The following is a 23,318-nucleotide window of genomic DNA, read 5'->3' on the forward strand; positions in this document are numbered from 1 at the left end:
CGAGATTCTGCAGGATGATCTTAACAAATTGTTCACATGGTCGGTGAAATGGCAAGTGGACTTCAATATCTCAAAGTGCGGCGTGGTAAAATTAGGGCCACACAACCCCAAAAATAGATATAAGTTAGATAACACGTTTTTAGATTCCCACACAGAATGAAATATATAAGCAAGATCGAGAGGGGATAGGCTACATTGACAGAAGAAATCTCTTGATTAAGAGCTACAAGGCTTTTTTGGGGTCATGAGAACAAAGGAAGAAAGACTACAAGTGTAAAGGATGTGACTAAATGCAGTTTCCTATATAGATATGTACATGAATTAAAATCTAGATTTGATAATTGAAAATTAAGGATGTTTATGTTTGAAGTTACACCGTCATTGATGCAGCTGAGACGGATCTCCACTGAGGCACACTGAAGGACGTGAAGCCTCTGTACCTACCCACAGTGGCTTAATCCAAGACCTACAGAAAAATAGGAAGGTCTAACCGATTTTGACAGATTACGGGAAATTCCTGGCTGGTGATGTCACATGGAGGGCATGGGTCACAGTCACAGTTCCGTCGGTAATTAATATGTATTTTGGTTTTCGATGTATTATGCAACTTTTTAGTAGGGGATTAATGATGATATACATAATGCATATTTGAATGCCCTTAAGCGGCCCCTAGACGTTCAATATTATTGCGCAATATTTTGGTTTGTGCAATATAATTGATCGTGTGTGGGCAATATTGAAAGGTTGTGCAATATATTGTGTGATTTTCAAAATCTTGAAAATATATTGCGCAAACGGGATAACATTGTGTCGTCTGTAGGCTATATTGCGCAATATCCTGTCAGTGTCTCTCCAGCGGTCGTGTAAGGTGGTTGTGTCTCTCCTCAACCTCGCGTTATCATGAGTGACAAGAAAGCCGAAAAAGAATTCATTGCTGAATTTATTGAGGTGTACCGTAGTCTTCCCGCCTTGTGGGATGTGAAGTGCAAAGATTATACTAATCGTGCGAAAAAGGGGGAGCAGTACGAAGTGCTGATAGAAAAGTACCGCGAAAAATACCCGGATGGTGATAAACAACAAGTAATAAACAAAGTTAATTCTTTGAGAACAATCTTCAGGAAAGAATTAAAAAGGATTCGCGATGCCGAGAAAAGTGGTGCCGGTGCAGAAGATGTGGAACCTACGTTATGGTTTTTTGACGAAATAAAGTTTCTTGTAACTCAGGAAACACCTACTGCTTCAATCAGCACGATGGGCATATCTGATAACGAGGATCATTGCGATGAAAATGAAACCAGCGTGGTAAGTGGCCTAATTTATTAAGTTTCTGTACAAGTTCATTAGATAATATCTTATGTATTATTGGTAATAATGCAGAACAGAACTTATATAATTTAATTCTACACACCCTAAAATATTTGTAGAAACCTCAAAAAGGGTAAAAAAAATTGATGTCATTAAACTGCATATATACCAAGTTTTGTTCCAGCTAATGTATGTCAATATTTAGAATGTTTAAATTATTTCTTTGTCGCGGCTCGTGCCGCTTAAATTGTTCTTATCGGCTTAAGAAACCTGCACAGCGAAGCTATAGCGATAATCCCATACCACACTCCTGGTCATATGGCCATTTCCCGAAGGTTGAGTGTGGTTGAATTTTCCGCCAAAATCATCGGAAATTTAAAATTCCCGGCTCTGTGCAGGCATGCGCATTGTCGACCCCACCTCCCCCTCCCTACACCCTCCCTTCTCAACCGGCTGCCCGGCTTGCTGAGCCACTTCAATGAGAAATGAAGGCTTCGCCTGTGGGAGGAGGGAGGGACCCTAAATCTGTGCAGGTTTCTTAAGCCGATAAGAACAATTTAAGCGGCACGAGCCGCGACAAAGAAATATTATCGGCTGAAAGAAACCTGCACAGCGAAGCTATGCATGAGACGAGGACAGGTGGGAGGAGAGGTGAAGCCTGATTCAAACCGTTATTAGGTGTGTCTTTCCTATGGGAGACTTATTCATTTTATCACTCAGTAGAGGGGAGAAAGAAACGTCAAGTACCCACGCCGAAGAATGTGACATGCACAACATTGTACTGTTCACACAATGTGTAAATTATACGAAATTCGTATCCTGTTCAGCGGTTCCTGGCCCCTCCCCACTCCTCGGTCACCCTTTGCCCCCTCCACTCTTTTTTTTTTTTTTTTTTTTTTTCTTTGAGATGAGAGGGGTGGGGCCGTTTCCATGGCGACACATGGGACAGGGGCGACCGAGTGGGAGAGACACCGTGCCCCCAAGGGAGTCGTCGATGTCCAGCCCCTAGGTCCCGCACCCGCTCCACAGAGTGGGTGCGGAGAAACGCCAGCGATGCCACAGAGTCCCTGATGCTGTGGGCGTGCGGGGCATGGCCCGGGTCGGCTCTCTCCCAACAAGCGGAAAGGCAGGTGCGCCCGGGACCTCGGGGTTAGGGGAATCCTAAATTTCGAGTTGTAGAAGAGATGATCCTGAGAAATCTCTTCCGTATGGTCCACGTAGTCTTCGAACGCACGGACCGGGCGCAGTGGAAGTGGGCATCCTCCCTCCCAGAAGCATTGTATTCTGAGAGGGCCAATCATGTCGTCCGCTCGGCCGTTCCTGGCCAGGAATGTTGGTGATGGAGAGAGGGTTAGGGCCGAGCTGTCCTCCTCCAGTTTGGAGAAGGACGAGTGGCGGGTGATTGCCGCCAGCTGTGAAGCCCTGTAGTCCGTAGTCAAGGCGAGCAGAAAGACGACACGTTGAGGGAAGTGTTCTTCCTCCATAATGGCCCTTTCGAACGCCAGGTACTGCAGAAGACGATGCAAGGACCAGGCCAGGACCGGCTGATGTCTCGGCTCTCTCGAGGCGCTGATCCCCTTCATTAGGAGGGTTCGCGCCCTCTGTGGCACTCGGATGTTCATGCCAAAGCGTAGCGGATCAGTGAGGGCTGTATAGTGAGGCAAGATAGTCGCCGGTGCCCTGTTGGTGGAGGTAGCCAGCCAAGTCAGGAAGTCCGGAACCGTGCTGGCGGAGATGGTCACCATCGCGTGTCTCCGAAGGTAGTTCCGGAATCACCGTCAGCAGGACCCACACTGCCGCACTGAGGACGGAAGGTGAGCTCTGAGCATCTTGTCTGCTGCCTCTGTAGAGAAGAGTTGGCTGAGAGCTCCCCGTAGAAACTCCAAGTATTAAGTTGGAGTGACGCTTGGAGAGGCGCGGTAAGGCTGTTGGCTAGGCAGGCTGACCCCAGTAGAAGGGGAGAAGGGCCCCATCTCATTAGCTCCCCGAACCACGGCTGGGTTGGCCAGTAGGGAGCTATCAGGAGGACCTGACCCTTGAAGGACCTGAGGGTCTGCATCACCTTCAGGAGGACTAGTGTCGCTGGAGGAGGAAAATGAATACGTACTTCCAGCTGTTCCAGTCCTCTGAAAAGGCGTCTGAGCCTCCTGTGCGTGTCTTCTGGATACAGGTGAGGTAGAGGGGGAGCTGGGTCGTGTTTGGGGAGGGAGGCAAACAGGTCCACCTCTGGGGTGCCGTAGCGGAGGGAGAGTGACTCGAACACTTGTGGGCGTAGTTGCTACACTACGTAGGTCTCTTGAAACCTGGATAGAGCGACCGGCGTAGGGCCCCCGACCGAAGCCAGGGACACAATAAGCTGTGGAGTGCTGAGGGTATCGGCCCGGGCAGGCCACGCGGGAGAAACAGTATGTTCCTGTCGACTTCCCGTACCAGCCGTCGGCACCCCAAGCGGCTCAGTGGAAGGGCCGGGGTCGCGAAGTTGAGGCATCTCCCCCCCCCCACCCCGCCACCGAAGGAGGGAGAACGTGTGAGAGAAGCACGCTCTCTTGGCGCAGGGGAGCACCCGAAGAGCGCTGACTGTGTCCCACTCAATCCCGAGCCAATAAAGTCTCTGTGTGGGAGCAAGGGCAGACCCGTCCCAGTCCACCCCGAACTCCACGTCCGCCAACACTCTCGGAGCCACTGAGATGTCGGCCGATGCACCCTCATTGGTGGGCAAATGCATCAACTAGCCGTCTAGGAACATGAGTGTGGAGACGCTTGCTTCCGTTCAGCGTACGCCTACCACTCTGACTAGTTTCGTGAAGATCCTGGGGGTAAGCGAGAGACCGAAAGGGAGTATGCGAGGCCGAGTTCGTTTCCGAGCGACCTCGTCCGTGGGCGTTAGTCAAGAGGCTTCGTCCTGGGTGAAGACGTTCCCTGAGCGTCTCCCGCTAAGACAGGCTTGGACCCTCGGTATGTATCCTCGAGGAAGTCCTCGAAGCCCGTGGCGAGCGTTCTCATCCAATAGTGTGCTATGGCAGTTTGTGACGTCTCATCACCCACAAGCGGACTTCCATATGTTTAATACCTAGTGACATCATGTGATTATACTGTGACGTCACCGGATTTAATCATGGCGCCATAGGATCGCCTCGTGACGTCACAGGAACACAACTGACGTCATAGGACTACATCGTGACGTCATTTTATCACAATGACGTCATCTTATCATACCGTGACATCCCTGAGTCCCAGTGAGCGTCGAAATTTAAACATGGTAAACGTCTCGACCATCATGACTGTAGATTAAATTAAGTTGAATAGGAAAAGTCATGTTCATGTTAACCTGAGTCACAGTGGGCGTTGAAGTTAGTTTTTACATGGTGAAATTCTTGACCATCATGACTATAGATTAGCTTAAGTTGAATAGGAAAAGTCATGTCCATTTCGACCTGGGTCACAGTGAGCGTTGAAATTAATTTTTACATGGTAAAATTCTCGACCACCATGACTGTAGATTAGCTTAAGTTGAATAGGAAAAGTCATGTTCACTTCGTCCAGAGTCGGTGAGCTTTGAAAGTAACTAAACGTGGTAAAATTCTCGACCATCATGACTGTAGATTAGCTTAAGATGAATATGAAAAGTCATGTTTATGTCGACCTGAGTCACAGTGGGCGTTGAAGTTAGTTTTAACATGGTAAAATTCTTGACCATCATGACTATAGAATAGCTTAAGTTGAATAGGAAAGTCATGTCCATTTCGACCCGAGTCAAAATGAGCGTCAAAATTAATTTTAACATGGTAAAAATCTCGACCATCATGATTGTAGATTAGCTTAAGTTGAATAGGAAAAGAGATGTTCATTTCGACCTGAGTCACAGTGAGCGTTGAAATTAATTCTAACATGGTAAAATTCTCGACCATCATGACTGTAGATTAGTTCAAGTTGAACAGGAAAAGTCGTGTTCACTTCGTCCAGAGTCACAGTGAGCTTTGAAATTAATCAAACATGGTAAAATTCTCGACCATCATGATTGTAGATTAGCTTAAATTGAATAGGAAAAGTCATGTTCATTTCGACCTGAGTCACAATGAGCGTCGAAATTAATTTTAACATGGTAGAATTCTCGACCATCATGACTGTAGATTAGCTCAAGAACAGGAAAAGTCATGTTCACTTCGTCCAGTCAGAGTGAGCTTTGAAATTAATCAAACATGGTAAAATTCTCGACCATCATGATTGTAGATTAGCTTAAGTTGAATAGGAAAAGTCATGTTCCTTTCGACCTGAGTCACAATGAGCGTCGAAATTAATTTTAACATGGTAAAATTCTCGACCATCATGACTGTAGATCAGCTCAAGTTGAACAGGAAAAGTCATGTTCACTTCGTCCAGAGTCACAGTGAGCTTTGAAATTAATCAAACATGGTAAAATTCTCGACCATCATGATTGTAGATTAGCTTAAGTTGAATAGGAAAAGTCATGTTCATTTCGACCCGAGTCACAATGAGCGTCGAAATTAATTTTAACATGGTAAAATTCTCGACCATCATGACTGTAGATCAGCTCAAGTTGAACAGGAAAAGTCATGTTCACTTCGTCCAGAGTCACAGTGAGCTTTGAAATTAATCAAACATGGTAAAATTCTCGACCATCATGATTGTAGATTAGCTTAAGTTGAATAGGAAAAGTCTAGTTCATTTCGACCTGAGTCACAGTGAGCGTCGAAATTAATTCTAACATGGTAAAATTCTCGACCATCATGACTGTAGATCAGCTCAAGTTGAACAGGAAAAGTCATGTTCACTTCGTCCAGAGTCACAGTGAGCTTTGAAATTAATCAAACATGGTAAAATTCTCGACCATCATGATTGTAGATTAGCTTAAGTTGAATAGGAAAAGTCTAGTTCATTTCGACCTGAGTCACAGAGAACGTCGAAATTAATTTTAACATGGTAAAATTCTCGACCAGCATGACTGTAGATTAGCTTAAGTTGAATAGGAAAAGTCATGTCCATTTCGACCCGAGTCACAGTGAGCGTTAAAATCAATTTTAACATGGTAAGATATTTATTTGTCGCCGCTAGTGCCGCTTGAATTGTTATTATCGGCTTAAGAAACCCGGAAGGAGGGTGGTGCCGTGACCGGGATGTGGAGGGTGTGGACGCTGAAATTGCCGGTTGTCGAGTAAAGCCCTCGTGCCCGGCGGATAGCGCTCGACCGTGTCGTAAGGAGCGCCGCCCACCGTATCATAAGGCACGTCCCCATGTCCTCCGAGAGGCCCGGGTTCTTACCACGGACGGCCCCGAAGACGTATGGGGAACGGGTTACGAGTGGGAAAGGCCAAAGTCTACGCCTAGGGCCTGACCATGCAGGCCGTGAGACGCGAGGGGACCATTGATGGTTTGCAGGTATGGGGCTGCCGAGAGGCCTGATGACCCTCGGGGCGCCCCTTTCCATACCATAAGACACGTCCCCCTATCCTCCGAGGTGACCCGGGTTGATTACCAGGGACGACTTGGAGACGAGTGCGGATTGCGCGCGTATAAAGTACAAAGTTTACGCCTAGGGCCTGGCGAAGCAGACCGTGAGGCATTAAAAGGCCATTGATGGTCGGAGGTGGGCTGCCGAGAGGCCTGATGACCCTCGGGGCGCCCCCTTCCGTACCATAAGACACGTCCCCCTGTCCTCCGAGAGGACCCGGGTTGTATACCAGGGACGACTCTGAGACGGAGGCGGATTGCGCGTGTATAGATAGGGCCTGAAGAAGCCGGTCGTGCGGCGTTTAAGACTATTGCCTAGGGCCTGGTGAAGCAGACCGTGAGGCATTAAAAGGCCATTGATGGTCGGAGGTGGGCTGCCGAGAGGCCTGATGACCCTCGGGGCGCCCCCTTCCGTACCATAAGATACGTCCCCTGTCCTCCGAGCGCAGCAAAGGGCACAAACCGGAGCGCAAAGAAGACAATGACAGAATCACTAATAGGGTAGTCGAAGAATGGGACAAACCGGCAATCATGCAGAAAGCGCTGAAAACTATCAGTCGAATAACCAGCAGGAACGGATTTACTGGCCCCTAGGCCAGCTGCTGGCGTATTGCCTTGTCCGTTCCGCGCAGTAAAGTGGCTCAGCAAGCCGGGCAGCCGGTTGAGAAGGGAGGGGGTAGGGAGGGGGAGGTGGGGTCGACAATGCGCATGCCTGCACAGAGCCGGGAATTTTAAATTTCCGATGATTTTGGCGGAAAATTCAACCACACTCAACCTTCGGGAAATGGCCATATGACCAGGAGTGTGGTATGGGATTATCGCTATAGCTTCGCTGTGCAGGTTTCTTTCTGCCGATAAAAAATTATTTGAAATGGAACAGATCACTTACTTACCTTAATGTATTCCTTGAGGCAGTTGATAAGAGCAGTGCACGTTTCCATAACAATGTTAGCTATTGATTGAGGTGACACAGCAGTTGTAAACTTTAGATCTTCAAAACTATTCCCGGTTGCGAGGTAACGTAGAGTTATGGACAACCGTTGGCTTACAGGAATTGCTTCGCGCATGATAGTGCTCTTTTTTTCTATTATAGGAGCAACCAAAGCAAGGAGTTCATCAAATGATTCTGTGTTCATTCGTACGAAGTTGCGGAAATCATTCGGTTCTATCACTCTCAGTTCATTTAGTAATCTTTCGTGTGTGTACTTCTCCCTATCAACAAGCCACTGTTTGGCCCATTTTCTGCCCTTCTGCGAGCCTTTTTTCTTTCCTTTCTTATGACTTGCTGCCATAGCAATGATCACGCAACAGAGATCACCGTCAGCCAACATGTTCACGTTATGACGTTCTGGCAAGGACTGACTGTTTGCACAATGTGGTTGCACGCCTGCGCTCACGATTGCGCAATATATTGCACAACCTTCAATATTGCCTCCATACGGCACAATCTTTTGCACAACCCAAAATATTGCACAATAATATTGACCGTGTAGGTGCCAGCGCCAAAATATTGTGCAACCCACATTTCGCAATAATATTGAACGTCTAGGGGCCGCTTTACAAAGGAGCAGAGTGGAACAAGAAGAGAAACATCCTACTTAACAAGATAAATCATACTTATGTGTCTTGTGTATGTTTAAGACAGATAGAAAATTTTTAGAACCTCAACCAAGGGACTCGAACCCTGACCTGTGTGTGCATAATCACGATGTCAAGACGCTAGCAACTGAGCTACGTGAGATGGTTAAAAAGGACTGTACAAGTCCCCGACCACATTTCACGTAATTGCAGAAGACGTAGTTTCATTTTCATCCAATCCCCATATTAGGCGAGCCCTCCGACAAGTTGTGTATGTTTAAGACAGACTGAACATTTTTAGAAGCTCTACCAAGGGATTCGAATCCTAACCAGTGTGTGCATGATCACGAAGTCAAGACGCTTGCGACTGAGCTACGTGCGATGGTTCAAAAGGACTGTACAAGTCCCCGACCACACTTCACGTAACTGCAGAAGACGTAGTCTCATTTTCATCCAATCCCCATTTTAAGCGAGCCCTCCGACAAGTTGTGTATATTTAAGAGAGATTGAACATTTTTAGAAGCTCTACCAATGGATTCGTACCCTAGCCTGTGCTTGTACATACCTTTTGAACCATCGCACGTAGCTCAGTCGCTAGCGTCTTGACATCGTGATTATGCACACACAGGTCAGGGTTGGAATACTATGGCAGAGCTTCTAAACATGTTCAATCTGTCTTAAACATACACAACTTGTCGGAGGGCTTGCCTAATATGCTTAATATGGGGATTGGATGAAAATATTACTACGTCTTCTGCAGTTACACGAAGTATGGTCGTGGACTTGTACAGTCCTTTTTAACCATCGCACGTAGCTCAGTCGCTGGTGTCTTGAGTTCGTGATTAAGCACGCACAGGTCAGGGTTCAAATCCCTTGGTAGAGCTTCTAAACAATGTGTCTTACTTACTGACTTACAAATTAAACCAGGACGGGTTGGTGCTACGTGCGATGGTTTAAAAGGACTGTACAAGTCCCCGACCACACTTCACGTAACTGCAGAAGACGTAGTCCCATTTTCATCCAACCCCATATTAGGCGAGCCCTCCGACAAATTGTGTATGATTAAGACAGATTGAACATTTTTAGAAGCTCTGCATAATACCGAAGTCAAGACGCTAGCGACTGAGCTACGTGCGATGGTTCAAAAGGACTGTACAAGTCCCCGACCACACTTCACGTAACTGCAGAAGACATAGTCTCATTTTCATCCAATCCCCATATTAAGCGAGTCCTCCGAAAAATTGTGTATGTTTAAGACAGATTGAACATTTTTAGAAGCTCTACCAAGGGATTCGAACCCTGACCTGTGTGTGCATAATCACGAAGTCAAGACGCTAGCAACTGAGTTACGTGCGATAGTTCAAAAGGACTGTACAAGTCCCCGACCACATTTCACGCAACTGCAGAAGACGTAGTCTCATTTTCATCCAACCCCATATTAGGCGAGCCCTCCGACAAATTGTGTATGTTTAAGACAGATTGAACATTTTTAGAAGCTCTACCAGGGGATTCGAACCCTGACCTGTGTGTGCATAATCACGAAGTCAAGACGCTAGCGACTGGGCTACGTGCGATAGTTCAAAAGGACTGTACAAGTCCCCGACCACACTTCACGTAACTGCAGAAGACGTGTGTCTCATTTTCATCCAATCCCCATATCAAGCGAGCCCTCCGAAAATTTGTATATGTTTAAGACAGATTGAACATTTTTAGAAGCTATGCCAAGGGATTCGAACCCTAACCTGTGTGTGCATAATCACGAAGTCAAGACGCTTACGACTGAGCTACGTGCGATGGTTCAAAAGGACTGTACAAATCCCCGACCACACTTCACGTAACTGCAGAAGACGTAGTCTCAATTTCATCCAATCCCATATTAAACATGTTCAATCTGTCTTAAACATACACAACTTGTCGGAGGGCTCGCCTAATATGGGGATTGGATGAAAATGAAACTACGTCTTTTGCAGTTACGTGAAGTATGGTCGAGGACTTGTACAGTCCTTTTGAACCATCGCTGGTGTCTTGAGTTCGGGATTAAGCACGCACAGGTCAGGGTTCGAATCCCTTGGTAGAACTTTTAAACAATGTGTCTTACTTACTGACTTACAAATTAAACCAGGACGGGTTGGATTTTTTTCATGTCTTCGACAAATGGGTATTTGTTATGAACATCCGTCACCAGTTGCTCTGAAGTACAGAATTAGGACTCATTTGCTTGGAAAGGAAATGGAACTCGTTCAAGGTACATATAACAGTGAGATGTCAAGATGATGTAAAATATAAAAAAAGTCTTTCTTTACAATGGATCCCATTACCCAACTCAGAGTAAATGACTCTAAGGAGCAGTATTCAGCGAGAGCTAACACTTTCTGCAATGTTGTTTGCTTCATTAGAGCTTAGGGATCCTGTGCAGGAAAGTGATGAAAACAGATACAATGGATTACGGACAGTGTTTAGAGAATTTAGAAGAAGTAGGTCTGCGGTATGTGGGTGAGTACATTACCTACAAATTCCCCACCGTATCAGTTTCTAGGATCTAATAGACCTTGCAGTGACAATCCTTAGATAAGTTTAGCTGGCCGAGAAAAGGGAAAGTTGATGACACCCAGTGAATATGGTTCGCAATCCTCGAGTGTATCTTTAAGGCAAACCGCATTACCATCAGCCTAACAAAGTTTTCATATGTTTGCGGCCTTTTACCACCTGACGTACTCCTTTAAGTTTCGTATGCCATCTCCAAAACATATTCATCCGACACTTCTTTCCCCTAGCCGTACCCCGAGAAAATGACTACTCAGTATGCGATACAGCTGCCATCACTGCCGAAGGAACCAGCAGGAACTTCGACAAATGTGACTCCTCCGAACCTAGTCTCCTCGTCGACACCGGCACTTGAAGGTGGACGCCGTAGCCGCCACTGCACAGGACGGCACTTGTATTTATTTATTTTACATCTTTATATATGTATGTTTTCACTCCAACAATTTAATTTCTCTTGTAAATAGAATAAAAATGTTTCTGTATATCCCGTAACAAGGATATATATGTATAGTACAAAGATCGTAAACTTTTGTATACCAACAACAACTAATTAAGAATCTCATCACCATTGTTGTACATATCGTCGGCATTTTGAATAAACAGATCAGTTATGGGATTGACTTTGAATATTTTAGCTATTCTTATGGAAGGTAGCTGTTCTTTAAAGAATAGTTCAAGCCGTTAGCACTGAGAACGGAAATGTTCATTCCAAGTGTGCGTAAGGGAATCATACCGCGGCGAACTAAATGTTCTGACTTGTACATTTTGACGAGAACACTACCAGCCGTCGGCACTGAGCACGGAAGTGTTCATTCCAAATGTGCCCAAGGGAACCATATCACAATGAGCTCAACGGTGTGTTCTGACTCCCCTTTTGAAAACAACAACAACAACAACAACCATGCTTTCTTCCCCCTGCCACTCGTTTCAGACTGGACACTTAGCTAACTTCACACGGAAGTAACATTAGCGACCCGGGAACAGATGTAACATTGGCGACACGGCAGCGGAGGTAACATTGGTGACCCTGGAGCAGTACTAACATTGGCGACCCTGGAGGAGAGGTAACATTGGAGACCCTGAGGCGGTACTAACATTGGCGACCCGAGAGCGGAGGTAACAGCGCTCTGGAAATCTCCGTTTACCATTGATACACAACCATGTGCATGCGCAAAAATTGCGACAACCTCCCTCCCTTTCACACTCATACATATTCAGATATAGAAATTGGAGAGTATAAGACAATATTCCACGAGCATTGCTCATTTTCTGTATACACCTACGCGATTTAGCATTAGAAAATACATCAATGTCATAAAAAAATCTTGGCGGAAATCAATAACAGAAAACGTTGCTAAAAACAGATATAGCTTAGATAGCACGTTTTTAGAGAAAACCGAGTGCGAGAGAGCAGTAGCGCCAGGAATAAAGCTAACAGACCTTTAGGTTTCATTGCTAGGATGACTACGAATAGAAGTGCAATAGCAATTATCAAGCTCTATCTAGCGTTAGTTAGATCCATCCTTGACTATGCAATAAAATATACTTCTTATGCTTTACTTCTCTTTTCTTTGTACTTCTCATATGATTCTCTCGTCCTAATTTGCAACCAATCTGTGAATGTTCGTTTCTTCTCCTGTGCAACCTTCTTTGCTTCATCATCCCACCACTCACTACCCTTCCTTCTATTTTCTCCCGTCCTATTTGTTCTTCACACCGTCTTTGCACACCTTGTGACCCCTTGAAATATCCTCATTCCTCTTTCACTCCTAGCTTTACTCTATCCTCCACTCTCTCCCACTCCTCTCTCAGCTTCTTGTTTTCCTTTTCCTTTTCTCTCTCATTTAAGCATTTTACTTTAAGAACCTCCCTTCCCTCTGCCCTTTTCCATTTTCTCCATCTATCCTCCACTCTCAACTTACGCCAAAAAATGATCTAATATTCCACCATTCTCTCCTCTAAGAAGATGTACATCCAAAACTCTTCCTACTATTCTCCTGATTACTACTATATAGTCTATTACTTTTCTTGGACACGTACTAACTTCCGATGGCATTTTTACTGTTCCTGATGAAGTCAAAGCTGTTGCTGACTTCCCTCGTCCAACGGACCTTGAGCACCTTCGCTCCTTCCTTGGTCTTTCAGATTATTACTGTAGGTACATCCGGAATTATTGAAAAAATTGCAGCCCTTCTTACTTCATTGCAAAAGAAAGATGTACCTTTCCACTGGTCGTCTGACCAGGAACAAGCCTTTGCAGACGTAAAGAATGCCCTTACCACTGCTCCTGTCTTAGCTTTTCCTAACTACGACTTACCTTTTATTCTCTACACCGATGCCTCATTCTAAGGTCTTGGTGCTGTCCTCCTGCGCGTATACAAGCAGCTCAAAGATCCGACCCAATGTGGAAACGAGCGATATTTTCTCTCGAGTCAGGAGATACATCAGATCTTACAGACTTTCTTACCTCCGTGGACCACTTCAGACTTGTCGATGATGTTCTTTATCACGAAACCACACTTTCCAACAAGCATGAACCAAACAGACTTGTACAACAACTCGTAGTTCCTTCTGACTTAATACCTGAAGTTCAGTTCCTTTTACATGTTTTCCATTTGTTGTACATCCAGGTAAAGACAAACACAGGCCAGACTTCAGTACTTTTGGCTCACCATGAGAAAGGATATCCATAGCCACATTGACGCCTATCATTCTTGTGCTAGCCATAAAGGTCATATTCAGAGTAAAGTTCCCATGTTGAAATACCCGATCCCTAGCAAACCTTTCGGTATGGTTGCAATTGATATTCTCAAATTACCACTCACTTCTAGTGGAAACCAGTACATGTTTGTGTGAATGGATAATTTTTTCCAGATTCTGCATACTTTAACCTATTCCAGACAAGACTGCGACAACAATTGCAAAGATGTTCATTGACAAAGTTATTTGCCCCTTCATTACTCCCAAAATTCTTCTCTCTGACAATGGCACGGAATTCAACAATGAGATTCTTTCAAATATTTACAAATCCTTTCAAATAACAAAATGTAATATCGTTGCATACTACCCCAGTTCAAATGGCCTTGTCGAACGCCAAAACAGAAAGATTCTCAATGTTCTCCGACACCTCGCTTCTAACAGTGCCATCAATAGGTCCATATCAGAGTCGCCTCACTTTGTCATCTTTGGTTCCGACAAGCGACTCCCATATGACCTTCTTGCTTCAGAAATAGGTCCCATTTACAACCTTGATGATTTTGTAAAGGTTTCACTTTCAAATTTCAGCTCTCTTCAAGAGAATTACTCAGTCTCTTTCGCCAAAAACGAGATGGCCCGTTTTCACAATAAAAATGCGAGAGAATTTAACATTGCAATAGGTGACATCGTATATGCCCAGAACCATTCTACATCTTCCAAGCTTTCACCAAAATTCCTTGGTCCCTTCCGTGTCCTCGCACTATAACCTACAAAGTCAAAGTAAAACACATTCAGACACAGAATCCATCATGCACCTGGACTCCCTTAAGCTTTTCTCTCGAGGTGTAGACTGTGACAATGACCCTCCGACTCCCACAGAACCCCTTCCTCCCTCCCCTCCCATTTCAACGTACCCTGTCTCCCACCCATATAATCTTCGCAGCCGTCATACTTCTTGAACTTTCAAACCTTATAGCTGCCAAAATTTTCTCCACTACCGTCCTTTCCAATCTTTCATTTTATTCCATGTATCTATATACATAATGTTCATATGCCTGCATGTTCCATTTCAATATATCCTTATAAGTTCCATTGTATGTCGCTGAAGTCAGCTCCTAATAGGTGACCGAGCGTTTATTATATGTATATTTCTGTTAACATTATGTATAGATTATAACTCTTGTAGACATGCAGGAAATTCAAGTAAATGCGTAGATGTACTGTACAACGAAAATTGATGTGTCATTCTGTATGTATGTGCGTACATGCGTGTAACAGGCGTGAATCTTCTAGAACATTCTAATTGCCATTTTGCCTATCAATTAATATTAAATTTAATTGTAATGCGAAAGTTGAATGAATGGGATATAGATCTTTAATAGTATCAAAATTTGAATTATTGTATAACTGAGATACGAATGAATGTAAATTTCTGTGTGCAAGGAATGATTGTGGAAAATTAATAATTAGCAACCGCTTTTGGGCACGCCAGCAGCGTGAAAGGATCACGCAGTCAGATAAAGCCGAGCTGGAATTCGGAGTACTTGGGTGAGATAATGTGTGAAACAGATACTGTTATTTTGGCCGTGAAATAAAAAGTGAACACTTCATCGTTTATCTACCACCTTTATTGAACCTACAATAAAAGCCCTATCTACCATCCTTCCATCCACCACCCCTTCCCATGTGTACTTATGCTTGACTCTCCTCCTAAACTTTGTTTTAACTATCATCAACACTCTAGGCACATCATCAAATCTCCACTACGATTTCTTCCTGACATGGGAGCAAAATATACTACATAAATTGTGGTCTCAAACAAAAGGGACGCAAAAAGATAAGACAAGACTGAACAATATGAAACAATAGAAAGGGAATTATTGAGTAGGGGGGGAGTAAGTTTTTATATAAAGGGATTCTAAAAACCGAAGGTCAGTTATAAGACAGCTATCTAAGATTCCGAAGTGGTAAATACACTGGGACTTTACACTGTTGTGAGTGGTCCTCGACCTGTTTTCCACGTCTGACTCTTAAGAACAAATTGAGACGCAGGTGACACAGGCAACGCAGCACAGAGCAAAGGCAGACTTCCTGTTACTGAAATGAAGTGCAGTTTCAACTTCTTTCTCACTTGAAAAGTTTGTAGATATACTATCTCAGCACTTAAAGTGAGAGAGATGTTCTAGCTGTATTTCGATTCAGCAACAGAAAGTCTGCCTTTGCTCTTTGCTGCGTCGCCTGCGTTTCAATTTGCGTTTAGGCTAATGCTCGTCCACGCTAACCTTGAAAGCTCTGGAAGTGCTTACGATATACCCTGCCTGGCTCGGGCAAGTGCATTTGTAAATAATGGGCGCGAATAATTCAGCCGCGAGGCATATCAGAAGTTGTGTACAAAGATAAATCCCACACCATATTAATTTGCTGTCCGACCAGACTCAGCGGTCAGGCGGGATTTTGGACTGTCGTGGCACTTTCTTTTCTTCGCCCCGCCCAGCCCTCAGCCAATCGCTAATCACAATTTGCATTTACACTTGTAACAGCTGCAGAGACAATAAGGTTATTCTACAGGGACTACATGTCAAGCGCAAATAAGGAGGATGAAAGAGCAATTCTCCGTATTGTTAAAGACAACGTGACCCCTACCAACGACACAGACCGCATAAAAATTTCACTTCACCATATCAAGAGACCCAAGGACCTCATTATGAAAAATAACAGTTCACCACGCCCTACCGACATCGAGTGTTTAAGTCTGGTGTACCAGTTCCAGCGTCCATTTGGGGAATGTACGCCCCAAGATTCCTACATCGGACTCACTACTACTCGCCCTTCCAGACGTCTGACGTTCCACCTCAACAGTGGAGGCCCTAAACAGCACCTCCAGGAGACCCACAATACCCCAATCACCAGAGAAAAATACAAAAATTATAGAGAGAGAATGACAAGCGCCGCCTCGTCCTTTACATCAAGTACAGCCAGCCCACAATGAACACCCAGCAGAAAGCCCCCACCATCCTTGCCAGCCTCAAACCCTCCAGACAACGCCAAACCAGACGCACCGACAACTACACAAACCAGCTCCGTCAAGACCAGACACTCCGTCCACAACGGAAGCTCAGGCCATAGTAATGGTCACCTGCAGTAATCCTACCCCAATGTTCAGTGTTACCATCTCCCATTATTTAAGTGTTAATTTTTACTTAGTGTCCACTGTATCTCCCAGTTCTAGGCCACAATAACGGTAACCCTCTATGTGATCTCTCCCAGTATTTATATGTACCTTCTCCCGGTGTTTATTTTCTACCCTTATAACCTTACTTTCTCTGTATCTGTTACAGTTGAAAATGCTAACTGTGATTAGGAAAACGTCTTGTGTCTTGTTCCACCCATTAGATGGTTTCTTCCGGTAATTTGGTTTTTTCTTTGCCTCTCCATGCTAGAGAATTGAAAATCTTCAACAAAAATTCATCAGAGCCTAATTTGCTGTCGCAAATAATTCATCATGCCTTAAGAAATTAAAGGTTGGACTTTTTTGTTAATCAGTAGAAAAGGAGTAAATGTAAAGTTTTGTTGGGTTCCGTCCCATTTTGGAATCGCAGGTAATGAACAGATAGATATAACAGCCAAGGCAGTAACTAGGTTTGACCGCTTCCAGCATGGGAATACCCATTCCAGATTTTAAATTTTTTATTAGATCTTATTGTAGAGACCAGTGTCAAGACCACTGGTCTAGTTTATCATAAACATAAGAACATTAGAATAAAGGAGACTGCAATAGACCATAAGGCCTACACTAGGCAGCTCCGTATCCATCACCACCTGTCATCCCCATCCATAAAGTTGTCTAATCGTTTTTTAAAACAACTGATAGTTTCAGCGCTTACTACATGGTTACTAAGTTTATTCCACACTTTCGACCTCCCTATTATATCGAAGACTATTAGACCTTCTGTTCAGTCATGGCTCCACTGCCCAAGGAACAACAGTGATGTAACAGCCAAAGAAGCAACTATGCTTGACCACTGTTCCAGCATTGGAATCCATATTCCATATTTTATAAATGTTATTAGATCTTATTGCAGAGACCAATGGCAAGATCACTGGTCTAGCTTGACAAGTAATCTTATATTGAAGAATATTAGACCTTCTGTTCAGTGGCTCCACTGCCCAACGAACAGGAGACCTAACATTATTTTAATTAGGTTGCGAATCGGTCATACTTATACAACTCATAAGTATCTGGTGACAAATAAAGCAGAGAAGTAGGTCCCTCAGTGCTACCTGTCATGTTGACCCATCAGTTAAACATATTTTAGTAGAATGTCCCTTCTATGGAAATCAACATAGGACCAATTCACTGTCAGATAAGTCCTTGGTAGAAATTTCAAATGAACATACTGCAGTGGAACAGATTATTAAATTCTTAGAATAATTAAATATATTTTATAGTATTTAGTGGGGGAATATCAGATAATTTTCTGGTGGAAGGTAAATTGAGAGTGGAGAATAGGTGGAGAAAGAGGGAAAGGGCAGAAGGTAGAGAGGTGCTTAGAGTGAACTGCTTAAATGAGGAAAAAAAGGAGAGTGAGTATAAGAAGCTGAAAGAGGAGTTGGAGGGAGTAAAGGATAGAGTAGAACTAGGAGTGGAGGAGGAATGGGGATGGTTCAAGGAGGGAGTCATAAGGTGTGCAAAGATGGTGTGTGGAACAAGGAGTGTGGGAGGAAAAAGAATGAAGGGTAGTGAGTGGTGGGATGAGGAAGCAAAGAAATGTGTAGAAGAGAAGAAGCAGGCATTCATAGATTGGCTGCAAATTAGGACGAGGGAATCGTATGAGAAGTACAAAGTAAAGAGAAGGGAAGTTAAGTATAAGACAAAAGAAGCAAAGAGGAGAGCAGATGTGAAATGGGGTAAGAGTATGACAGAAAATTTTGAAAGCAATAAAAAGATGTTTTGGAAGGAAATTAAAAGAGAAAAAGGAGGCGAATCAAGTAGAGAAGAAAAGGTAAAAGGTGCAGATGGAGAGATGATAATGGAAGAGAAGGCAGTGAGAGGAAGGTGGGCAGAGTATTTTAGGGAGTTATTAAATGTGAAGGTGGATAGGGAGGGAAAGGTAGTTGCAGTGGGAAGCGCTAAGAAAATGAGAGTGATGAGTGAGGGAAATGGAGGAGAAATAAGGAAGGATGAATTGAAAACAGCTGTTAAGACGATGAGAGCAGGTAAGGCACTTGGTCTGGATGGATGCCATGCAGAATGTCTGAAGAAAGGAGGCACAGTGATGGTGGACTGGCTGGTGAGGTTATTTAATGTTTGTTTAAGAGAGGGTAGAGTGCCGGAGGACTGGAGGAGTGCCTGTGTGGTTCCGCTTTACAAGGGAAAGGGGGACAAGTGTGAGTGTAGTAGTTTCACAGGGATTAGCTTGTTGAGTGTAGTTGGGAAGGCTTATGGGAAGGTCTTGATTGAGAGGATTAGGAGAGGAACAGAGGGAGTAATTGGTGAGGAACAGTGTGGGTTTAGGACAGATAGGGGTTGTGTAGATCAGATTTTTGTGGTAAGACAGATATGTGAGAAAGCTATAGGAAAAGGTAAGGATGTTTTTTGGGCTTTTATGGATCTGGAAAAGGCTTATGACAGGGTAGATAGGAAGGCACTGTGGGAGGTACTGCAGATATATGGGACAGGAGGAAAGCTGTTAAGAGCAGTCAAGAGGTTTACGAGAGTAGTAGAGCTTGTGTTAGGATTAGAAATGGAGAGAGTGAATGGTTTGAGGTAAAGGTGGGACTTCGTCAAGGATGTGTTATGTCGCCCTGGCTGTTCAATCTTTACATGGATGGAGTGGTGCGAGAGATGAATGCAAGGGTAGTGGGTCAGAGGTTGGAGATGAGTAAAGAAAATGGAGAAAAGTGGGAGGTGAGCCAGCTGTTGTTTGCTGACGACACTGCGCTTGTAGCAGGATCAGAGGGGGGATTGAAGAAGTTAGTGACAGAGTTTGAGAAGGTGTGCGAAAGAAGGAAGCTGAGGATAAATGTGGGTATGTACAAGGGGAGAGAGTGACAGCAGGCTGGAAGTGAGCATAAAGGGTGAAAAACTGGAGGAAGTGGATAGTTTTAGATACTTGGGTGCGAATGTGGCAGGAAAGGGAGGAGTGGGGGTGGAAAAAATGTAGATTGAGAGAAGCGAGTAAATGTCTTGGTGGATTGAAAAGTGTAATGAGAAATAGACATCTGGGAATGGATACTAAGAGGAGGTTATATGAAGGAGTGACTGTGCCATCAGCATTGTTCGGGGCAGAGACATGGAACATGAGAGAGGAAGAGAGAGGGAGTCTGAATGTGTTTGAGATGAAATGTCTGAGAAGTATGATAGGGGTTACTAGGCTGGATAGGGTGAGAAATGAGGAGGTGAGGAGGAGAACAGGGGTGGAAAGGGAACTGGGAGATAGGGTTGATGAAAGAATATTAGGATGGTTTGGGCACATGGAAAGAATGAGTGAAGAAAGACTAGTAAAAGAGGTGTGGAAGGCAGAGGTGGAAGGAGTGAATATGAGGGGGCGTCCTAGGATGAGATGGATGGATGGGGTGAAAGGGGCATTACAAAAGAGAGGAATGTCTGTTGAGGAAGGACGGGGGAGGACAGAGGACAGGGGTGAATGGAGAGGGGTTGTGTATAGATGATGCTGTGATGCATGAGGGGGAGTGGATGGGGGATGGGGGGTGAGGAAGTATGTATGAGAAAAATTGACGCAGCCCGAAGGGATTTCTCCCCGTCTTCTCCTTTTATGCATGAGGGGACGGAGAGGGGGGGGGGCAAATTAATGAAGCGGCCTTGCTTTGGATGTGCTGTGTCTTGCGACACTGCTTCTGACCCAGGGCAGTGGACAGGATGCAGGGATGACCCGTCATCCAGGAGGTGCCAAGATAAGAGGGAGGGAGGAGGGTGGAGGGGAGTATGTATAGGAAATATATAGGAATATATAGGAAATGGAATGGGTGGGAGTGGTTTCTATGCCTTTTTCTTTTTGGCTATCCCCCGTGTAGGGGGAAAAGCCTTTGGTATATGTATATATGTATATATGTATGTATGTATAGTATAGTATTTAATATTAACTGTACTAATTTCAATCTTTATTCATAAACTTACTTTATTTATAAGATAGGAATACATTTAGAGTTAAACACATTCTACATACCAGGATACATAAGAATTTGTGCAGGGGCGTGTATGTATATGTATATAAACATTTATAAGTATATATGTGTGTGTGAGCGTATGTGTATGTACAGGTGAATACAGTAGTAGGCGATAAGAAGACTTCCTTAAATTTATTAAAATAGTTGTGTATAGGACTTCAATATAAAGTAAAGCAACACAGTAAACCCTCTATAAATTGGATATGTATAATTTGGACATCGGATAAGTCGGACTCTATATAGCCACCGGATTGTTTTTTTTTTTTTTTTTCTAAATCGGACGGCGGCAATATATGCGGCGGGCATTCGGTATAGTTTCCCGCCAAACCAGCCACCCACGCTGACGCACGTTGCTGAGGTTGCTCCTTGGTCAGTTTATGGTGTGTCGCCCTACCAATCGAACGTACGGTCATTTGACCGATCCTCACATATGTTATTCGCTGCCCTATTTGTACTTTGTGATGGCTTCCGAGGCTAGTGGTGTGCCTTCTACATCTCCCGGAAAAGGAAAGAGGAAAAGTCTCGGCATGAGTGAGCAAATAAAGGCGATCGAATTGTATGAAAAAGGCACAAAGAGGGGGACCTCATGACTCAATTCGACCTTAAAAGATCAACTCTCCATTATATTTTGTGGGCAAAGGACCAAATAAGGGAAGTGGTAGAAATTGAAGGTGGAAAAGGACAGGAAGTGTTTCGTTTACGAAAACTCTACATTGGAAACTTAGACGAGGCAGTTCATAAGTGGTATGTGCAGCAGTGTGCTGAGGGGTTCCTGTGAGAGACCTGGACATTCAAATTGCTGCACAACGCTTAGCAAACCACCTTGGTATCCAATATTTTAAGTGCAGTGATGACTGGCTGTGGCGGTTCATGAGGCGCCATGGCTCTGGGAACCGAGCAATCACAGGCGAGCTGCTGAGCGCTGATGCTAGTGCTTTGGACCCTTTTATTAACAAAATTGCACAAGTTGATGGTGAAGGAAAGACTACACGAGTTTTAGGTGTACATTGCTGACTAGACTGGGCTATTCTGGCGTGCTCTGCCTAGAAATACCTAGATCTTCAAGAAAATTTCTAGTACTCCTGGACACAAAGTGATGAAGGAGCGGCTATCAATTCTGGTATATGGAAATGCAGACGGCTCACATCGTTTCAGACCTGTGATTGTCGGCAAGAGCAAGAAGCCTCGCGCCATCAAGGGCATCATGAACAGTCTACTAGTGGAGTATTATGGGGCTCCTTCAGCCTAGTTTAACCAAGACATTGTTGAAGAATGGTTTCACTAGCACTTTGACCCGGCTGTAAGGAACCACCAAACTAAATATGGAATAAAATCTGATGATTTGAAGACACTCCTAATTCTCGATAATGCCCCAGCTCATCCATCAGCATCCAGACTGTGTATTAAGGATGGCTTCATAAAGACAGTGTTCCTCCCTCCCAACACTACCTCGATGATCTAGCCCATGGATCGAGGCATCATTGAGAGTGCCAAAAGGCGCCACTGGAACGTGTTCCTCCGGCAGTGACTTGTTGTGGTTGAGGATGGGATGGATGAGTCAAGCTATATTGACTGCAGAGCCTAGAAAACAAAAGAAAATTTCAAGGCTTACACAGTGAAAGATGCAATATTCAACTGTGCAAGCCACTAAAGATCCCTAAAACTCCAGCAGCAGGCAAAGATGATTTTGAGGGGTTTGAAACTTCAAGGATGGTGGACATGATGCATCAAGCTGGACAGGGAAAAAATGAGTAGGAGAAACTGGTGGAATGGGTGCAGGAGGACCTTAATGAGTCTGGTTACCACTACATGACTGACGAGGAGAAAGCTGGCAGTTTGCGGAATGAACCGGAGGAGGAAGAAGATGAGTAAGAGGCAACAGGTGCGTAGTTGGGTCCGTATCTGGCTGCTGGGCTAGAAGTAATTTCAACCTGCCCCAGACTCATCGATAATGTTGAAGAGCCCTTGGCTAAACACTATGAGGGGCTGCGCATCATGAGGATGAAGATTCTCATGCTGAAGGTTCAAGCAAAAACAGCTCCAGGACCACCACGCCTAACATCTCTTGAGCAGAGAGTACAGAGAACTTGGCAACAACAATTCCCGTCACTACACCCGAGGTTCCAGAAGTTATTTTTGACGACAGAGCGAAGACGTAACATACACAAATACATGTCAGTGTAGTTTAAAATTAGTTATTATCTGTAGTATATAGCTTGGATGTTGAAAAGTGTTTTAGTAATTTTGCGTGTGTAGCAGGATAATCGATTTATAGAGGGATTACAGTACTTATTATAGCTGGTGGGTGTGTCGGTGGTCAGGATGGTGCACAGTTTCTTTGCAAGCTTGTAGGTCAGGAAAGGGATTTGGGAGATTATGGGCCGGAGTTTATTGCTAGGTTTATACAAAGGATTACAAAGGCGGAGCATGCCGACAGGAGACCTTTTGGTCCATATCTAGGTCGCATGCAACAAAAATCCTAATAATAATAATAATAAATAAATAAAAACTATAATAATGTAAGTATCAAATAAAGT

At 44.3% G+C, this 23,318-nt stretch overlaps 1 protein-coding gene across 1 annotated transcript; it reads left to right on the forward strand.

The window, feature by feature from the left end:
* Positions 1–900: 900 nt before the first annotated feature.
* On the forward strand, positions 901–1,323 carry LOC143018671 (uncharacterized). The gene has a single exon (XM_076174260.1). It carries the CDS (start codon positions 901–903, stop codon positions 1,321–1,323), a length of 423 nt encoding a protein of 140 aa, XP_076030375.1.
* The last annotated feature ends 21,995 nt before the right edge of the window (positions 1,324–23,318 follow it).

This window comes from Oratosquilla oratoria, chromosome 35 (genome assembly GCF_046742065.1).
Source record: "Oratosquilla oratoria isolate Oo_2021 chromosome 35, ASM4674206v1, whole genome shotgun sequence".
Classification (NCBI taxonomy): Eukaryota; Metazoa; Arthropoda; class Malacostraca; order Stomatopoda; family Squillidae; genus Oratosquilla; species Oratosquilla oratoria.